This window comes from Oryctolagus cuniculus, chromosome 1 (assembly GCF_051225735.1).
Source record: "Oryctolagus cuniculus isolate XC-2025 breed Fujian yellow rabbit chromosome 1, ASM5122573v1, whole genome shotgun sequence".
Taxonomy (NCBI): Eukaryota; Metazoa; Chordata; class Mammalia; order Lagomorpha; family Leporidae; genus Oryctolagus; species Oryctolagus cuniculus.
In genome coordinates, this window is record NC_142867.1 from 86,398,549 (window position 1) to 86,416,517 (window position 17,969).

Here is a 17,969-nt window from a genome sequence, read left to right on the forward strand (position 1 = left end):
TTGCTTTTGGGAGAGTGATGAGAGAATCATTTTGATGATATTGATTCTTCCAATCCATGAGCATGGCAGGTTTTTCCTTTTTTTTTTTTTGTGTCGTCTTCTATTTCTTTCTTTAGTGTTTTGTAATTTTCATCATAGAGGTCTTTGACCTCCTTGGTTAAATTTATTCCAAGGTACTTTATTGTTTTTGTGGCTATTGTGAATGGGATTGATCTTAGAAGTTCTTCCTCGGCCCTGGCATTGTCTCTGTATACAAAGGCTGTTGATTTCTGAGCGTTGACTTTGTATCCTGCTACTTTACCAAACTCTACTGAGTTCCAATAGTATCTTATAGGAGTTTATCGGGTCCCCTATATATAGTATCATGTCATCTGCAAATAGGGATAGTTTAACTTCCTCCTTTCCCATTTGTATCCCTTTAATTTCTTTTTCTTGCCTGATGACCTTGGCTAACACTTCTAGAACTATATTGAATAGCAATGGTGAGAGTGGGCATCCCTGTCTGATGCCAGTTTTCAATGTAAATGCCTCCAACTTTTCCCCATTCAATATGATGCTGGCCATTGGTTTATCATAGACTGCCTTAATTGTGTTGAGGAATGTTCCTTCTAACCCCAATTTGCTTAGGGTTTTCATCATGAAAGGGTATTGTATTTTGCCAAATGCTTTCTCTGCATCTATTTTGATAATCATATGATTTTTGTTTCTCAATTTGTTAATGTGATGTATTACATTGATTGACTTTCAAATATTGAACCATCCCTGCATACCAGGGATAAATCCCACTTGGTCCGGGTGAATGATCTTTCTGATGTGTAGTTGGATTTGGTTTGCCAGAATTTTGTTGAGTATTTTTGCATCTATGTTCATCAGGGAGATAGGTCTGTAGTTTTCTTTCTCTGTTGTGTTTTTTCTGGGCTTAGGAATTAAGGTGATATTGCCTTCGAAGAAAGAATTTGGGAGGATTCCCTCCCTTTCAATCGTTTTGAATAATTTGAGAAGAACTGGGGTTAGTTGTTCTCTAAATGTCTGGTAAAATTCAGCAGTGAAGCCATCTGGTCCTGAGCTCTTCTTTTTTGGTAGTGCATTTATTACTGATTCAGTTTCTTCCATGGTTATGGGTCTGTTTAGATTTTCTATATCTTCATGGCTCAGTTTAGGCAGGTTGTATGTGTCCAGGAATCTATCCATTTCTTCCAGGTTCCCCAATTTGTTAGCATACATCTCTTTGTAGTGGTTTCTGATGATTATTTTTATTTCTGTTGTGTCTGTTGTTACATTTCCATTTTACTATCTCTGATTTTACAGATTAGGGTTCTTCTCTCTCCTTTTTTTGTTTGTTGGGTCCATGGTGTGTTGATTTTGTTTATTTTTTTAAAGAACCAGCTCCTGGTTTTGTTGATCTTTTGTATTGTTTTTTTGGTTTCAATTCTGTTAATTTCTTCTCTGATCTTTAGTATTTCTTTCCTCCTGCTAGATTTGGGCTTGATTTGCTGCTGTTTTTCTAAATCCTTGAGGTGCATGGAGAGTTCTTTTGTTTGGTTCCTTTGCAGCTTCTTGATGTAGGCACCAATTGCTATAAATTTTCCTCTTAGCACTGCTTTTGCTGTGTCCCACAGGTTTTGATAGGTGGTGTTATCATTTTTATTTGTTTCTAGAAAGCTTTTGATTTCTCTTTTAATTTCTTCTATGACCCACTGTTCATTTAGGATCATGTCCATTCTCCATATATTTGCATATTGTGTAGAGATTCTTAGGTTGTTGATTTCGAGTTTCACTGCACTATGGTCTGAGAAGCTGCATGGTATAGTTTCAATTTTTTTGAATTTGTGGAGGCTCCCTTTATGGCCTAGTATATGGTCAGTCCTAGAGAATGTTCCATGTACTGGGAGAAATACGTGAACTCTGTGGCTGTGGGGTGGGAGGTTCTGAAGATATCTATTAGGTCTATTTGGTCTATAGTGTCAATTAACTCTGTTGTTTCCTTGTTGAATTTCTGACTGGTTGATCTGTCCATTGGTGAGAGTGGGGTGTTGAGGTCCTCTGTTACTATTGTATTTGAATCTATATCTCCCTTTAAATCCTTTAGTAATTCTTTCAGGTAGCCAGGCGCCCTGTAATTAGGTGCGTATACATTTATAATAGTAATGTCTTCCTGTTGGATAGATCCTTTAATCATTATATAGTGCCCTTCTCTGTCTCTTATAACAGTTTTTATGTTAAAGTCTATTTTGTCTGATATCAGGATGGCCACACCAGCTCTTTTTTAATTTCTGTTAGCTTGGAGTATCTTTTTCCATCCTTTCACTTTCAGTCTGCGTACATCTTTGCTGATAAGGTGTGTCTCCTGAAGGCAACATATAGATGGATTCTCTTTGTTGATCCAGTCATCTAGTCTATGTCTTTTGGTAGTAGAATTAAGACCATGCACTAAAGTAGGTTTTTTTCAGCTATAACATATTTATTGTCTTCTATGATTTGTAAGAAGGGTAAGTAACTTTTCTAACTTGAGAAGAAAATTTTGACTAATCATAGCACTTAAATGTTGACTGTCAGAGAAATAATGGCTAATGTCTGAGACATTTTGCTCACCACCCTCCAACTGAAATTATGTAACATAAATATGTATACCACATGAAAGACAAAAGGCTCTGCTGTTGTCCTATAATTTGGGCAAAGGCTGCAGTGAAACAAATTGTTAAATGTAATCCATTTTTCATCTTCTCTAGCTTAAAACACACGTGTGTGCATACCTACACACACATGCATGTGTGCATACACACACGCACATCCTTAGGAAGCTTAAGAGGCATTTTTTAAAAAAAGATTTATTTATTTAAAGTCAGAGTTATACAGAGAGAGAAGGAGAGGCAGAGAGAGAGAGGTCTTCTATCTGCTGGTTCACTCCCCTATTGGCCACAGTGGCTGGAGCTGCACCAATCCAAAGCCAAGAGCCAGGAAATTTCTCCCGGTCATCCCACACAGAGGCAGTGGCCGAAGGACCTGGGCCATCTTCTACTGCTTTCCTAGGCCATAGCAGAGAGCTGGATGGGAAGTGGAGCAGCTGGGACTCAAACCAGTGCCCGTATGGGATGCTGGCACTGCCGGTGGAGGCTTTACCCTCTATGTCACTGCTCCAGCCCCTGAGGCATTATTATTTATTTATTTTTTTTGCCAGAGTTAGACAGTGAGAGTCCGCTGCCCTCCCGGGCCACAGCAGAGAGCTGGACTGGAAGAGGAGCAACCGGGGCTAGTACCCGGTGCCTGAGGCATTATTTTTAAAAGAAAGGGAGATAAGTCTTAAGAAAGCCATCAAGATTATGGGACCAAGTATTTTTTTTTAAAGATGTATTTATTTACTTGAAAGTCAGAGTTACACAGAGAGAGAAGGAGAGGCAGAGAGACAGAGGTCTTCCATCCGCTGGTTCACTTCCCAGATGGCCACAATGGTGGGAGCTGCACCGATCCGAAGCCAGGAGCCAGGAGCTTCTTCCTGGTCTCCCACTTGGGTGCAGGGGCCCAAGGACTTGGGCTGTCTTCTACTGCTTTCCCAGGCCATAGCAGAGAGCTGGATCAGAATTGGTGCAGCCAGGGTGCAAACCGGCGCCCAAATGGGATGCCAACACTGCAGGCGGTGGCTTTACCCACTACACCACAGCACCAGCCCCCAAGTACTATTTTTTAATCATTCTCATAGGAAGAAAATACTTTTTAATTGTCAGAACTGTTGTTTCCCTAAATGAAGAATTCCACATAATTGTGGCTATGGTGGATAAGGAAAATCTGAAGTGACCGGCTAATTATTTACCATTACTTGTCATTTCAGTTGAAAGAAGCAAGAACACAGTTTCACAGAGAAACCTTTTGAGACTTATAGAACACAATTTCAAGCTTGTTTTAATTGTATATTCAATAAGAATATTCATGGGAGCTTATGTGATATTCCTAGTCAGCATTTTATTATTTCCTGGGAGGGAAAGTCTTCAGCATGGTATTTAAGTTTCTGATACTGAGCTCTTTCTAAATAATGTCACCTTTTTCTTTTTAAAATATTTATTCTAGAGGTAGGGAGAGAAAAAAGAGAAAGGAAAGAAGGAAAGGAAAGAAAGAAGAAAGGAGAAAGAATAGAAAGAAGGAAGGAGGGAAGAAAGGGAGGGAGGGAGAGAGGGAAGGAGGGAGGAAGAAAATGCTCCCATCTTCTGGTTCAGTGCCCACATTCTCACAATAGCCAGGGCCGCGTCAGGCCATGACCAGGAGCCAGGAACTCAATCCCAGTCCCCTGCATGGGTGGCAGGGTCCCCACTACTTAAGCCATCACCTGCTGCCCCCTCGGATACACATTATCAGGTAGCTATAATCAGGTGTGGAGCCAGGACTCAAACTCAGGTACTCCAATATAAAATACAGATGTCCCAAGTGGCATCTTAAGTTCTTCATCAAACTCCTGCCCCACTTATTCTCTAGAGCAAGTTTTCAGGTAGAAAGAATGAAGTTTTTGATATATATTATAAACCTATAAAGAATTTACAGTAAAATCATTAAAGAGAAAAATTTTAGGAGCCATTATTGTGGCATACTGGGTAAAGCCTCTTTCTGCAATGCTGGTATCCCATAATGGGTGTGGGTTCCTGTCCCAACTGCTCCACTTCCGATCCAGCTTCCTTCTAATGGCCTGGGGAAAGCAGCAGATGATGGCCCAAGTGTTTGGGTCCCTGCCACCCACCTGTGAGAACCAGATGAATCTTCTGACTCCTGGCTTCAGCCTGGCCCAGCCCTGGCCATTGTGGTCATTTGGGGAGTAAACCAGCAGATGGAAAACATCTCTCTCTCTCTGCCCCCCCCACCCCGCCCACATACTCTTTCAAATAAATAATATTTTTGTTTTTCACAAAAAAATTATTTTTTTTTGTTTCAAAATGATTTATTTATTTATTTTAAAGGCACTTAGAGAGAAATACCCTGATGTTCCATTTGCGGAGTCACTCCCCAAATGGCTGCCATGGCCAGGGCTGGGCCAGGCTGAAGCTAGGAGCTTGAAACTCTGTCCAGGCCTCTCAAATGGGTGGCAGGGGCCCAACTACTTGGGTAGTCTGCTGCTACCTTCCCAGGTGAGTTAGCAGGGAGCTGGATTGGAAGTGGAGCAACCCGGAGCCTAGAAACTGTGCTCAGCTTAAGCTCTCTCTATCCCCTGATAGATCATCTAATGACAAACCTTCTCTGCATTCCTGTGAAAAACTCTGTCTTGTCATGATGTCCTTTGAATATATTGTTGGGTATTATATTAGTTTGCTGTTGCTGCTGTAACTAATTACTACAGACGTAATGGTTTAAAGCAACACAAATATATCATTTTCAGTTCTGGAGGTCAGAAGTCTCAAATGGATTTCAATGGGTCAAAATCAAAGCACTGGCAGTGTTCCTCACCTTTTCTAGCTTCGAGAGGCTGCTTAGATTCCTAGGGTCACCCCCCTTCCCCAAACAGCAGTGTAGTATTTCTTTGACCTTTCCTATCCTTGTGTATAGGTTAGATCTTGTTTTATCAAATTTGACAATCTCTGCCTTAAATTCTTTTTTTCTTATTTAAGAGAGAGAGAGACAGACTATACAGACATATATCCTGCACTCTGGTTCTCTTTGTAAGTGACTGGGGCTGGGTTGGGACAAGAACTAGCAGCTGTGAATTCAATCCAAGTCTCCCACATGGGTAGCAGGAACCCAATTACTTGAGCCATAACTGCCACCTTCCAGGATCTACTTTGGCAGGAAGCTGGAATGAGGATCCAGAGCCAGGAAAATCAAACTCAGCACTCTGATGTGGGACATGGGTGCTTAACTGCTAAGCTAAATGTCTGGTCCCAAGAGTCTCTCCCTATTAATTGGTGTTTTGACTACCTACATTAAATGTTATTGGTTTGGTTAAGTTGAGTCTGTTATCTTGCTATGTATTTTGTATTAGTCCATGTTTACTTTATTACATTTCCCTTTCTTTTGGATGCTATTATTTAAAATTCCATCCCTCCCCCTTTGTGTATTAGCTGTAACTCTTTGTTTTCTTTTTTTTTCCCAAAGAAATCTATTATTTAAGGAATACAAACTTCATGCATTTCCTAAGTGCAACTTTAGGAACACAGTGATTCTTCCCACTGGCTCGCCTCCCCACCTGCACTCCCACCTCTCATCTTCTTCCCTCTTCTATTCCCAGTCTTATTTTATACTAAATTCTATTTTCAACTCACTTTATACACTGAAGATTATTTATAGTAATCAAAGAGTTCAATAATTGGTATGAAAAAAGAAAAAACAAAAAGAAAAAAACCCTGTTTCTCAACAGTCAAGACAAGGGCTGTTCAAAAGCATTCCATCTCGAAATTAATTTCACTTTTTTTTTTGAGAAACTTAATTCACTTAAAGAAGCACCCAAAAATGATACATCTTTTGGGAGCACTAAGACATAACTGCAGTTTATGAGACATAAGAATAGCCTCCACTTAATATACTAAAAGAAAGTAAATATTTGGGAATAAGCTTAATCATTAATTAAAGAAGCACCAAGGAAACAAACATGGAGTTGGACACTTTGGTGTAACTGAAACTTATAAGATATAATAATACCTTCCACTTAATACACTAAAATGGAATAAATCTTTGAAAACAGGTTTTACTTCTAACTCTCCTAATCTAACTCTTTGAGAGCATAGGTCCTGCATGAGAAGTTAGTGCACAGTGACTCTTGTTAATTTAACAATTAACACTCTTATGTATGACATCAGTGATCACCTGAGGCTCTTGCCTAGGCTATGGAAGCCTTTTGAATTCACAAGCCCCATCAATATTTAGACAAGGCCATAAGCTAAGTGGAAGATCTCTCCTCTCTTCAGAGAAAAGTACACCCTTCTTTGATGACCACTTCTTTCCACTAGGATCTCACCCATAGAGGTCCTTCTAGTAGGACAATTTTGGGTCTTGACTTTCCATACCTGAAATGCTCATTCTAGTAGAGAGTGAGAATTCTTGTCCCACATCCACACCATCACTTGTATTGATAATCTTATAACATTTTAGCCTATCTTTGGAATAGTAGTTTCTCATTCTGGTATTTATTTGGTAATTCTTTCATAACTTTTTTCCAAACATTAATTTTCAATGTTTCTATATTCTTTCTTTCAGATTTTGTATTAGACACAGCACTCATATATACTCAACTACATCTGAGTCACCCACCCAAGTCTAGGCTATTCAGTAGACCTCAAGGAGGTAGAGCCAGCCACCACCTGAGGAACAGTACCAATTGCAGACTCACTGACCATCAGAGCCTGGACAAAGCTGCCACCAACAGTGGAGTGCCCCTGGTGACACAGCAAGCCTAAAAGGGATTATTACCTTATTTGCAAAAAACCTTAACTGGTGGATCCTGCTACCTCCTAGAGACAGCAACTCAGATTTTCAAAGGTGGACTTTTCTTCCATCCTGAACCATCTTGACTTAGCTAAACATTGAAAATTGGCTGCTTATTAAATTGAAACTATGAAGTCTAAGGCCCATCGTGCTCAGAATCCAAATTGCAGCATAATGGTATTTCATCCAACCAAAGAAGAGTTTAGTGATTTTGATAACTATATTGCTTACATGGAATCTCAGGGTGCACACCGGGGAGGCCTGGCCAAGGTCATCCCACCCAAGGAGTGGAGGGCCAGACAGACCTATGATGACATCGATGACATCTTAATAACTCGCCCCCTCCAGCAGGTGGCCTATGGCGGGGCAGGTGTCTTTACTCAATTCCATAAAAAGAACAAAGCCATGACTCTGAGCGAGTATCGCCAACTTGCCAACAGCACAAAATACCAGACCCCACCGCACCTGAATTTTGAAGATTTAGAGCGAAAATACTGGAAAAACCGTCTCTACGATGCCCCAATCTATGGTGCTGATATCAGCGGCTCTCTGTTTGATGAAAACACGGCACACTGGAACCTCAGGCGCCTGGGCACCATTCAGGACCTGTTGGAGCAGGAATGTGGTGTCGTCATCGAGGGCGTCAACACGCCCTACCTGTACTTTGGCATGTGGAAGACCACGTTCGCCTGGCACACGGAGGACATGGACCTGTACAGCATCAACTACCTGCACTTCGGGGAGCCCAAGACGTGGTACGCGGTGCCCCCGGAGCACGGGCGGCGCCTGGAGCGCCTGGCCGGGCAGCTGTTCCCGGGCAGTTCCCGCAGCTGCCAGGCCTTCCTGCGGCACAAGGTGGCCCTCATCTCGCCCAGCGTCCTGCGGCAGAACGGCATCCCCTTCCGCCGCATCACTCAGCAGGCTGGCGAGTTCATGGTGACCTTTCCTTACGGCTACCACGCGGGGTTCAACCACGGCTTCAACTGCGCCGAAGCCATCAATTTCGCCACCCCGCGCTGGATCGAGTATGGCAAAGTGGCCTCCCAGTGCAGCTGCGGGGAGGCCAGGGTCACCTTTTCCATGGATGCCTTCGTTCGTATCCTGCAACCCGAGCGCTACGAGCTGTGGAAGTGCGGCCAAGACCGGAAGGCCGTGGACCACACGGAGCCTACGGCACGCACCAGCCCAGAGCTGACCAGGTGGAAGCAGGATCGCAGGCTCTGGAGGGCAGCCCGAGGCTTGGCCCCCAAACTCGCTAGGTCCCTGGCTGCAGGTGATGGTACTAGCTGCAAGGCTCCCAAGCGCCTACGGGCTGCCAGGGAATCTACAGCACAGCCAGGGGGCGTTGCCCACAGTTCCCGGAAACCTCACGCAGCCCCGCGGACTTCCCTGGGTCCCTGTGCCCCAGAGGTCCTCTCAACTGTCACACGTGGCTGTCGGCGTCGCTCTAGGGAACTGGGGGTGCAGGAGCCAAGCCTCCAATCTCCAGCAAAGAGGCGCCTCTCAGTCAGAACAGGGCGCACAGCTGCGCGCTCCAAGCCTCAGTCCTCACCTGAGCGTGGTATCTTGATGGTCAATCCTGCACCAAGCCTGGGGCCGCAGCTCCCCGCTTAGGCTTCCGGAAGCTGCTTGGGCCCTTCATACTCCCCTGCTCAGCTGCATGGAGGTTTGCTGACTGTCACTTTTACGGGGCAGAGTGCTGAATGAGTTTGCATTAACGGGTCCTGCAGAGAACGCCCCCGTGTTGGTGTACCCTGAAGCAGCACTGCTGAGTGCTGGTAGTTGCCAAATTGACCATCCGTGTTCTTCTATTCAGACCCTGGAATGCCTTGGGACTTTGATAACTTCAGTCTCTCTAGTTGAGGTTTCATCCGCTGGCCATTGCTGTGTCTCTGCGAATCGGGTTCTGCCAAGGTTTCTGGAATCTCTCCTACACCCATCCCCCACTCTCTCTTGGGCCTGAGTGGAGGCTGCTCTGCTTCCAAAGAATTCTGGACTTTGGTTTTCCTTCCACTTCTCCTCTACCCCCATCATCCTCAACCATTTCTTGAAAAATGAAGCAGTTTTGAATTAGGTTCATAGAGTCACAGAAAGAAACGGATGACCTAAGTTATGGTTGTATTTAAAATGCACTGTCATCAGTATTCATTCACAAATATTAAAGATAACCGAATGGTAAACTCTGCCTTTGTTTCTAATATTTTACTTTCAAACAGCAGGGGGAGGAAGGGTTATTCTTTTATTCATCTTAATGATTTCAAAACATTAAAGGCAAAAGTGTTCATGGGCTAATTACAGTGTGAGGTGATGATGAGTGGGTTTGTTGGGATCTGGCTGGCTGGTGCCACTGGGGAAGTTTGGTTTGCAGCTATGCTTTGGGATAACTTGGTAGTTGGTAGTTCCCCAGATCTTCACTTCTTTTGTAAGACATACATAAATTCCCCACTATCAATTCATTTACTCATAACAATATGCAAGTCTATAAATAAATGAGCAGGATTATATCAACTAGTATTATACACTGTGAAGAACCTAAAGCAAGGTAGAATGGAGGAGAAGGCCAGGGCTGGCCCTGGTCCCTGGCCAAGCAAGGGTTCACAGAGCAGAGTTTTCCATTTGCAGGGACCAGCAAGTACCATAAACTCAACATGGGGCTTTGGGGTTTTGCTTTTCAAGGAATGGAATAGAAGTCCATTTGCTTCTGGTGCCTGAAGAGGAAGGAGAAGGGGAGGGGGGACAAAGCAGGGAGGGCCTTGCATCTCATGTTAAGGATCTGAATTTTTTTTTCTTTTTTAAAGTTTTTTTTTTTTTTTTTTAATTTATGTGAAAGAGTTAGAGAGAGGAGAGGCAGAGAGAGAGAGAGGTCTTCTATCTGATGGTTCACTCCCTAATTGGCTGCAATGGCTGGACCTGTGCTGATCTGAAGCCAGGAGCCAGGAGCTTCACCGGGTCTCCCACGTGGGTGCAGGGGCCCAAGGACTTGGGCTGTCTTCTACTGCTTTCCCAGGCCATAGCAGAGAGCTGGATCGGAAGTGGAGCAGCCGGGTCTCAAACTGGCACCCATATGGGATACCAGCGCTTCAGGCCAGGGCGTTAACCTGCTGCACCGCAGCACCAGCCCCAAGGATCTGAATTTTTTCAACTTCAAATAAGAAGGCACTGAGGCCAGCGCCGCGGCTCAATAGGCTAATCCTCCACCTAGCAGCACCGGCACACCGGGTTCTAGCCCCAGTCCGGGCGCCGGATTCTTTCCCGGTTGCCCCTCTTCCAGGCCAGCTCTCTGCTGTGGCCTGGGAAGGCAGTGGAGGATGGCCCAAGTGCTTGGGCCCTGCACACCACGGGAGACCAGGAGAAGCACCTGGCTCCTGCCTTCGGATCAGCGCAGTACACTGGCTGCAGTGCACCAGCCGTGGTGGCCATTGGAGGGTGAACCAATGGCAAAGGAAGACTTTTCTCTCTGTCTCTCTCTCTCACTATCCACTCTGCCTGTTAAAAAAAAAAAAAAAGTACTGATGAGGCTGGTGCTGTGGCGGCATCCCACATAGGCACCAGTTTCAGTCCCGGCTACTCCACTTCTGATCCAGCTCTCTGCTATGGCTTAGGAAAGCAGTAGAAGATGGTCCAAGTCCTTGGGCCCCTGCACCCATGTGGGAGACCCAGAAGAAGCTCCTGGCTCCTGCCTTCGGATTAGTGCAGCTCTGGCCATTGCAGCCTTCTGGGGAGTGAACCAGTGGATGGTAGACTTTCTCTCTCTCTCTCTCTGCCTCTCTGTAACTCTGCCTTTCAAATAAATAATAAATCTTAAAAAAAAAAAAAAAGAAGGCACTGGAAGTTGAAAACCACAGTTGACATGATGTCATTTACGTATTCAAACCATCAGCACAAATCTTCGGAGAATTGGGGGCAGAAAAAGCATAGCATCTAATATCGATGAGAATGATAGCTATTTAGACAAGGTATGCACCTCTGAAATGCACAAAGTGAAGAAATGCGGAATATATTTTGGGAAATGGAAAATGTCACTTTGGGTACAGAAAGACCTGTTTCAGAGGAGCAAGCCACTCCTCTTCTTGGAAACACCTTTCTTTTCTCCCCCTACATAATTATGGTAGCTCTGCAAGTCAAAGCACGAGGTAAAACCAAAAGCAGGACTAAGGGAAATGAGTTCTGAATGAGGAGGGGCATAAACCTTTGTCTTCCCCTCTGTGCACAAGGCTAGGCAGCTTTGCTTTTTGTAATACAAGTGATAGGATCTTATTGTTTGGATCCTGGAGGCTGAGAGACTGATCTCAAGAGACTCCAGGCACAGAGGAGGGTGAGGGTGTTGACTCAGAGAACGGTTAAGTCAATATTGAGATGGTGGAATGACAAGATGGAGCACGCAGGATTCACTTGGAAGGGAGATGTCCTGGAGAGCTGCTGCACCCACAGCAGATTTGGATGAGCAAGAAGTCAACTTTTATGTGATAAGACCTTGAGCCTCTTTGTCCTTTCTTAAAGCCCTAATGCCCCAGGAGTGCAGGAGGCAGATAGCCTTCAGCTTGCCAGCACCTTTGGCTGTGGGAGCTGCCTCACCCAAGGTCATCCCTCTTCCCAGCTTGGTGCACTCCGGGTCACAGCTCCTTGCTGGAACATAAAAGCATGGCTGTCTCCGCGCAATTCAGGACAACTTCCAAGGCCACTCATCCCCAGAGCTCCCTGCAGGATTGCAGAGACTGTCTTTGGAACTGCACCGCAGCTCCACTGTTCCCTCTGCTCAAACCTGCTTCCCTCTCCTCCCTCCTTCCCTCAGATGAGGGCCGTAAGGGCGATTCCTACCAATGACACTATAGTCTTTCTTTGTGTGGTTATTCAGTGATCTGGGGAGATAGAAATGGACAGATGTTAATCTCAGCTTCCAAGAACTACTGTTGTTTTTCTGGATGAAAGCATGCTCCTTTGCATACTAGAAGTCACAGGACAAGAAGCAAGCCTTTGGTGTGATAGACCCCAGTTTTCTCTGTGGGTTTCTGGAACCACATATTCTCTGAGAAGAACAGTGCCACATTCAGAGCAATTGACATTCACATTGCTTATGGGATCATAGAATCATGTTGAAATAGTTGAAAACTATTTGTCAGAGTCTTGTGAACTTAAGCATACAACTATCCATAAGCAATTCTATTCTTAGATATTTACACAATTCATAACAATTTAGACGTCTGAACAATCCATATATCACTAAAAAGAGTGGAAAATTGTAACTATTATTCATCAATTGAAAGATACTAGTACCATTGCTGGTTCACTCCCCAAATGGCCATATCAGCCCAGCGCCAGGCCCGGCCTAATAGGAGCCAGGAGCTTCTTCCCAGTCTCCGTGTGGGTGCAGGGGCACAAGGATTTGGGCCATCCTCCTCTGCCTTCCCAGGAGCAATAGCAGGGAGCTGATCGAAAGTGGAGCAGTTTAACCTGCTGTAACACACTGCTGGTCCCTACACTTTAGATTTACATAAGTTATGACTATATAAATGGACAATCGCATTAGAACAACCTCCCCACAAACACACACATACACAATTTCCCATATGACTGAAAATAAAAGAACTGGTATCGATGAATTCTTATTAACTAAAGGCAACAATTGATCCTGATTCTCTTAATTTTTCCTTAATGTCCTTTTTCTGTTCCAGGATATCATACTACATTACATGCGGTTTTTATGTCTCCCTAGATTTCTCTCAGCTCTGATAGCTTCTCGGATTTTCTCTCTTTTTAAGGAAAGACTTATTCAGAAACCTGACAGTTTTGGGGAGTGAAGGGAAGCACTATTGCAGGACGCCCCTCTGATGGAACCTGCTTCCGTGCTATGTCACAGCGCCAGCCCTGAAGAGTACATTTTTAATCCCATGGTGTTAAGGGTGTGTCTTCTCAACCAGATTTGTGCTTCTTGTTAAGGGTGTGTCTGTCAACCTGATGTATGACTGGGGAGAGAAACACAATGACTTACTTGGAACTCTGAAACAAGAGACATTTGTCTCATCCACAGTTTGTTTCTTTATTCAGTATTTATGTATTTCAGTATGAACTCATAGATATTGATTTTGTCCTTTACATTTTACCTCACTCATTCAAATTCTGACAACCAGGAGCCATTTCCTTGGTTCCTATATATTTTGTTGCTTTTCTTTTTTCTTTTAATAGTATTATTACTTTTATTCACAGCTCTACTGAGCAGTATTTAAGAAATAGTGTTGGGGAAAAAATTACCACAATGATTGGAGATTTGTTCGTTTTAGCTTGAAACAGATTTTCAGCGTCTCAGTGCTGTGTGGTTAGGTGCCTAACATGAAATGCTTTATCCCTATTCCTTTTAAAAAGAAAGATTTTTGGTATAGTCACATACACAACTTCTATTTATTAAATGGTGTTCTTTTAATTTATTTGAAAGGCAGAGTGACCGAGAGAGGGGAAGAAACAGAGCAAAGAGGAGATCTTCCAGGGAGGCTAGCAGGGAGCTGCACTGGAAACAGAGCAGCCAGGAGTCCCGCACAGCCGTGGGCTGCTGGAGCCCTAAGTGGAGGCAACACAGCCTCGGCTCCACCTTCTTCACTTTAGTCCTTTCCTACTGAACTCACTTGAATCCTTTCTACCGAATGCGTCTTTTTCTTAACTATGAAGGATCTTCTAAAAGTTGCTAGAAATGTATTAAGAGGCTGGCGCCGAGGCTCACTTGGCTAATCCTCTGCCTGTGGTGCTGGCAGCCCCGGTTCTAGTCCCAATTGGGGCGCTGGATTCTGTCCCAGTTGCTCATCTTCCAGTCCAGCTCTCTGCTGTGGCCCAGGAAGGCAATGGAGGATGGCCCAGGTCCTTGGGCCCTGCACCCACATGGGAGACCAGGAGGAGGCACCTGGCTCCTGGCTTGGGATCGGCACAATGTGCCAGCCGCAACGGGATGGCCATGGCAGCCATTTGAGAGGTGAAACAACAGAAGGAAGACCTTTCTCTCTCTCTCTGTCTCTCTCTCACTGTCTAACTCTGCCTGCCTGCGAAAAAAAAAAAAAAAGAAAGAAAAACTATGTTTCTATATCAATTTTTAACACTAAAATAATTGTATTTTAAAGAAAGGAATTTTGCAAAAACTTTGAAAAGGACTTTTGTGTAAAATGTCCCCTTAGGGGCCTGTAGGGTGAGAGAAAGGATTAGTTCACACCCTACAGGGCTGACCTCCCATAGTGCATGTTCTGGCCACTCCCCTTCCACTCCAGCTTTCTGCCACTGCACCTGGGAAAGCTGTGGGAATGACCCAAGTACTCCAGCCCCTGCCCCTCTTGGGGAGACCAGGATGGAATTCCTGGCTCCTGGGCTCAGCCTGGCCCAGCCCTGCCTGTGGCTCCCAGCTGGGGAGGGAGCCAGCAGATGCAAGACAGGTTGCTGTCACTCTTCCTTCCCAATGAAGCTTTTCACAAAGTACCCGCTCCATTCGTTTGATATTCGTGTTGCTCCCTGGGATTTCTTTGGTTGTATCTGTCAAGGTTGCCTGTCCCCAACACTTGATTTTCAACTCTGATGTTCCTTTGAGTTTGGCTACAAATGTCAACGCAAAGGGTGGGGCAAAATGAAGCTGGGCTGTCAGACAGAAACCCAGCTCTGGGATTTCCTGAGCTGAGGGCTGATTGGATTAGAACCTTGCCCAGGTATAAAGCCGGAAGGAAGCGCGGAGAGATGGAGCCTCCTTGCCACTCCAGTGGCCACGGGAAACCACCTCTCTCTGAGTCCTAGAGTGTGTTCACCTGGATCAGGATTTCATCCACGGCAGGTAGCTCAATTTCTTATTCTGTTAGACCGTATTTGATACCTGTGCTTTTGAGAAAGTCCTTATGCTAAAAGTGTTTAAGACTCAATTTCAACTTTAAAAATGCCTTTGGGAGACGTTTAGCATTGCCATATTTTATCCTAATATGCTTTATATGCATTTTCTTATTTTCTTGTAAAGAGTTACTCCTCTGTGGTTCCTTTTTTGTACCAAGAATAATCTTCGATTCTTGTCATCAGCCGTGTTAGTTGTACTGTCGATAATCATTGCTTCTGTTTATTGTTTTTGGAAACTTACTTTTGCTTTGACACTAATTCATTGACACGCTTGTGGAGTACCTAACTCACTATTTCCAAGCTTGTTTTTCTTCACCCAGTGGCCCCCTCCTTTAGACGCGTGCTTATTTAAGCTTCAAATCTGACAGGAACATCGCCTTTGCAATTCTGTTTGGCTTGATGGTACCTCAGTGGTGATTTGCACCACTTACGATAAAGTATTTTTCGTTCTTTTTTTTATCTTTTTAAGATTTATTTAATTACTTGAGAGGCAGAGTTACATACAGACAGAGAGGATGGACACAGAGAGAGGTCTTCTATCTGCTCCTTCACTCCCCAAAAGGCTACAACTGCGGAGTTGGGCCGATGGGAAGCCAAGAGCTAGGAGCTTTGCTCCTGCCTTCCCACACAGGGATGCAGGGGCCCAAGCCTTTGTGCCGTCTTCTGCTATTTCCCAGGCCATCGGAGGGAACTGGATTGGAAGTGGAGCGGTTCTCGAACCGGCGCCCATAAGTGTTGCCAGCAGGCGGGATACTTAACCCGCTCTACAGCTCGGGCCTCTCTCTCTCTCTCTCTCTCTCTCTCTCTCTATCATCTATCAATCTTTTTAACTGACTTTGCTTTATCGAAGGAGAAGAAAGTGGCGGGAAGAGGCACGGCTAGGGGTCGGGAGGTGACAGCGCTGAGCAAGACCTGGGCTGAGGACCTCATACGGGGGCGGTGGAGGGAACACCTGGTGCGGGCGAAGGGTTCCGCAGTGGGCGCCGTGGGGTGGGAGAAGGTCGTGGGGCCGGGCAGGTCAGGGCGCTGCGGCCCTAGCAGGAACAGCTGGAGCTGCGCCCTGCCAGCCATGGCAGCCAAGGCCCGCGGCATTGTTGCGACCGCCAGGGGGCAGCAGGGAGCAGTCTGTGTAGGGCTCCAGACTTGGAGGAGGAAGGACTTGGGCGTGTAGCACTGCTCCTGCATGCCATGCACCAGGTGAGCCGGCGGCCCTCGCGCCAGCAGCGCCACGTCCTCGCCGCTGTGCGTCTGCCCACGGCTGCCAGCTGCTGGTACCCGGGGGTACCTGCTCTGAGTTTCGTTCAGGTCTCGGCGGCTGCCCCCTCTCAGAGCTTAGCCCAGATGGTTGCCCTCCAGGATGGAGGTGTAGTTCTTGCCGTCCAAGGCCTTGCTCAGAGCCAGCGCAAAGATGGAGCTGCCCCTCATGTGTAGCCCCCAAAGGAGAAGATGGGGGGTGGTCGGGGGTGACTGGGGTCAGCGTGTCCCGCTCGCTGCTGAGCTGGCCGCCCTCTCAATGGCAGTCTCAGTGAGCGCCTGATGAGCTACACCCTGGTGGTGACGTGCTCGCGGAGGACCCCCTCCACAAAGAGGAAGAAACCGAGGGGGTTCGGGCTCAGCAGGTGCACGGCAGCCTTGGTCAGGATCATCAGGGAGGGGTCCTGCTGGGGCTCTCCTTCGGTCTCATATTTCATGTCTGAGGGTTCAAAGAGACCCATGAGGTGGGTCAGCCTGCAGTCCTGAGCCGCCCGCATGAGCTTGCGTGGTTCCACACACACTGGGGCCCCTGCTGCTTTGTCAGCCACTCCTCCTGCACCAGGTTCTGCCCGTCCAAGCTGGTCCCATTCTGGCTGGAGTCACTTGGGTACTCAGGGCCTGGGGTCCCCTTAGGAAACATGTACTTGCGCCCCCGCCCAGGATCTTGTTGATGTCCGTGTTGGAGACCACGTGTGTGGCAGTGTCCTGGCAGCTCTGCTGTAGCACCGAGGCAGGCAGTGGCACCAGCACCGAGTACCAGTTGTGGTTCACAGTGAGCACCTGTGTTCTGCTGGTGAGGTGTGCTGCACCAGGTGGTGTCACCAGCACCCCACCCATTTCCCTTCTTGGCCCTGTACATCCCCGAGAGAGCACCTCGTTGCCCTGGATTGTGTTGTACTGGTCGTAACCAGGCCAATGGTCTTTACATTGGCCTTGACCACGCACAGGTAGGCTGTGGCTATGCCAGCACTCTCTGGCACCTATTTTTCACGTTGTAGGTCTTGAATGGAGCAGGTGTGGGAAGTGGCCCATGGCAGAAGGTATCTCGGGCCCCAAGTTGCCCCTCATCTGCCCCTTAAGGACCATGTGGCTGTCACTATGGAAACCCCCATCCCGGCTCCCAGGAAGAGGATGGGGTTCTTGGTGGCCTTCTGGATGGGGTGCATCTTCCTGATGGCAGCCAGGGCCTCCTTTGCCTCTTGGTTCCAGACGTCTGGGCAGGCTGAGGCCTCAGGCTCAGGAGCGGTGACAGCAGCGGCAGCAGCCAGGTCCCCTGCTGGACTGGATGGTGTCGGTGCGGCCAGCCCAGGACACCGGGCCTCCCCACCTCCATTCTTTATTGAAGGTTAGCGTGTAGACTTCCTTGAGGACCTTCTGATGTAGTGGGGTGAGGAGCTACCAGGGATCAGGACAGACCTCAGAGACAGTGAAAGTCCTGACTGAGTCAGGACATGGGTGAGGAGCCTGCT

The 17,969-nt window shown here is 46.3% G+C and overlaps 1 protein-coding gene and 1 pseudogene across 2 annotated transcripts in view; one reads left to right on the plus strand and one right to left on the minus strand.

The window, feature by feature from the left end:
- The window catches only part of LOC100348204 (lysine-specific demethylase 4D), a 36,804-nt gene extending 27,236 nt beyond the window's left edge, over positions 1-9,568 (plus strand). For both annotated transcript variants that reach the window (XM_002708442.5, XM_089332940.1), the window contains one exon: positions 7,168-9,568. In XM_002708442.5, coding sequence (XP_002708488.3) covers positions 7,525-9,009 — 1,485 coding nt within the window. In that variant the 5' untranslated portion in view covers positions 7,168-7,524 and the 3' untranslated portion in view covers positions 9,010-9,568. The remainder of the gene's footprint in view (positions 1-7,167) is intronic.
- Positions 9,569-16,056: 6,488 nt separating this feature from the next.
- LOC100346940 (intestinal-type alkaline phosphatase pseudogene) lies at positions 16,057-17,833 on the minus strand (annotated as a pseudogene).
- Between the last annotated feature and the right edge of the window lie 136 nt (positions 17,834-17,969).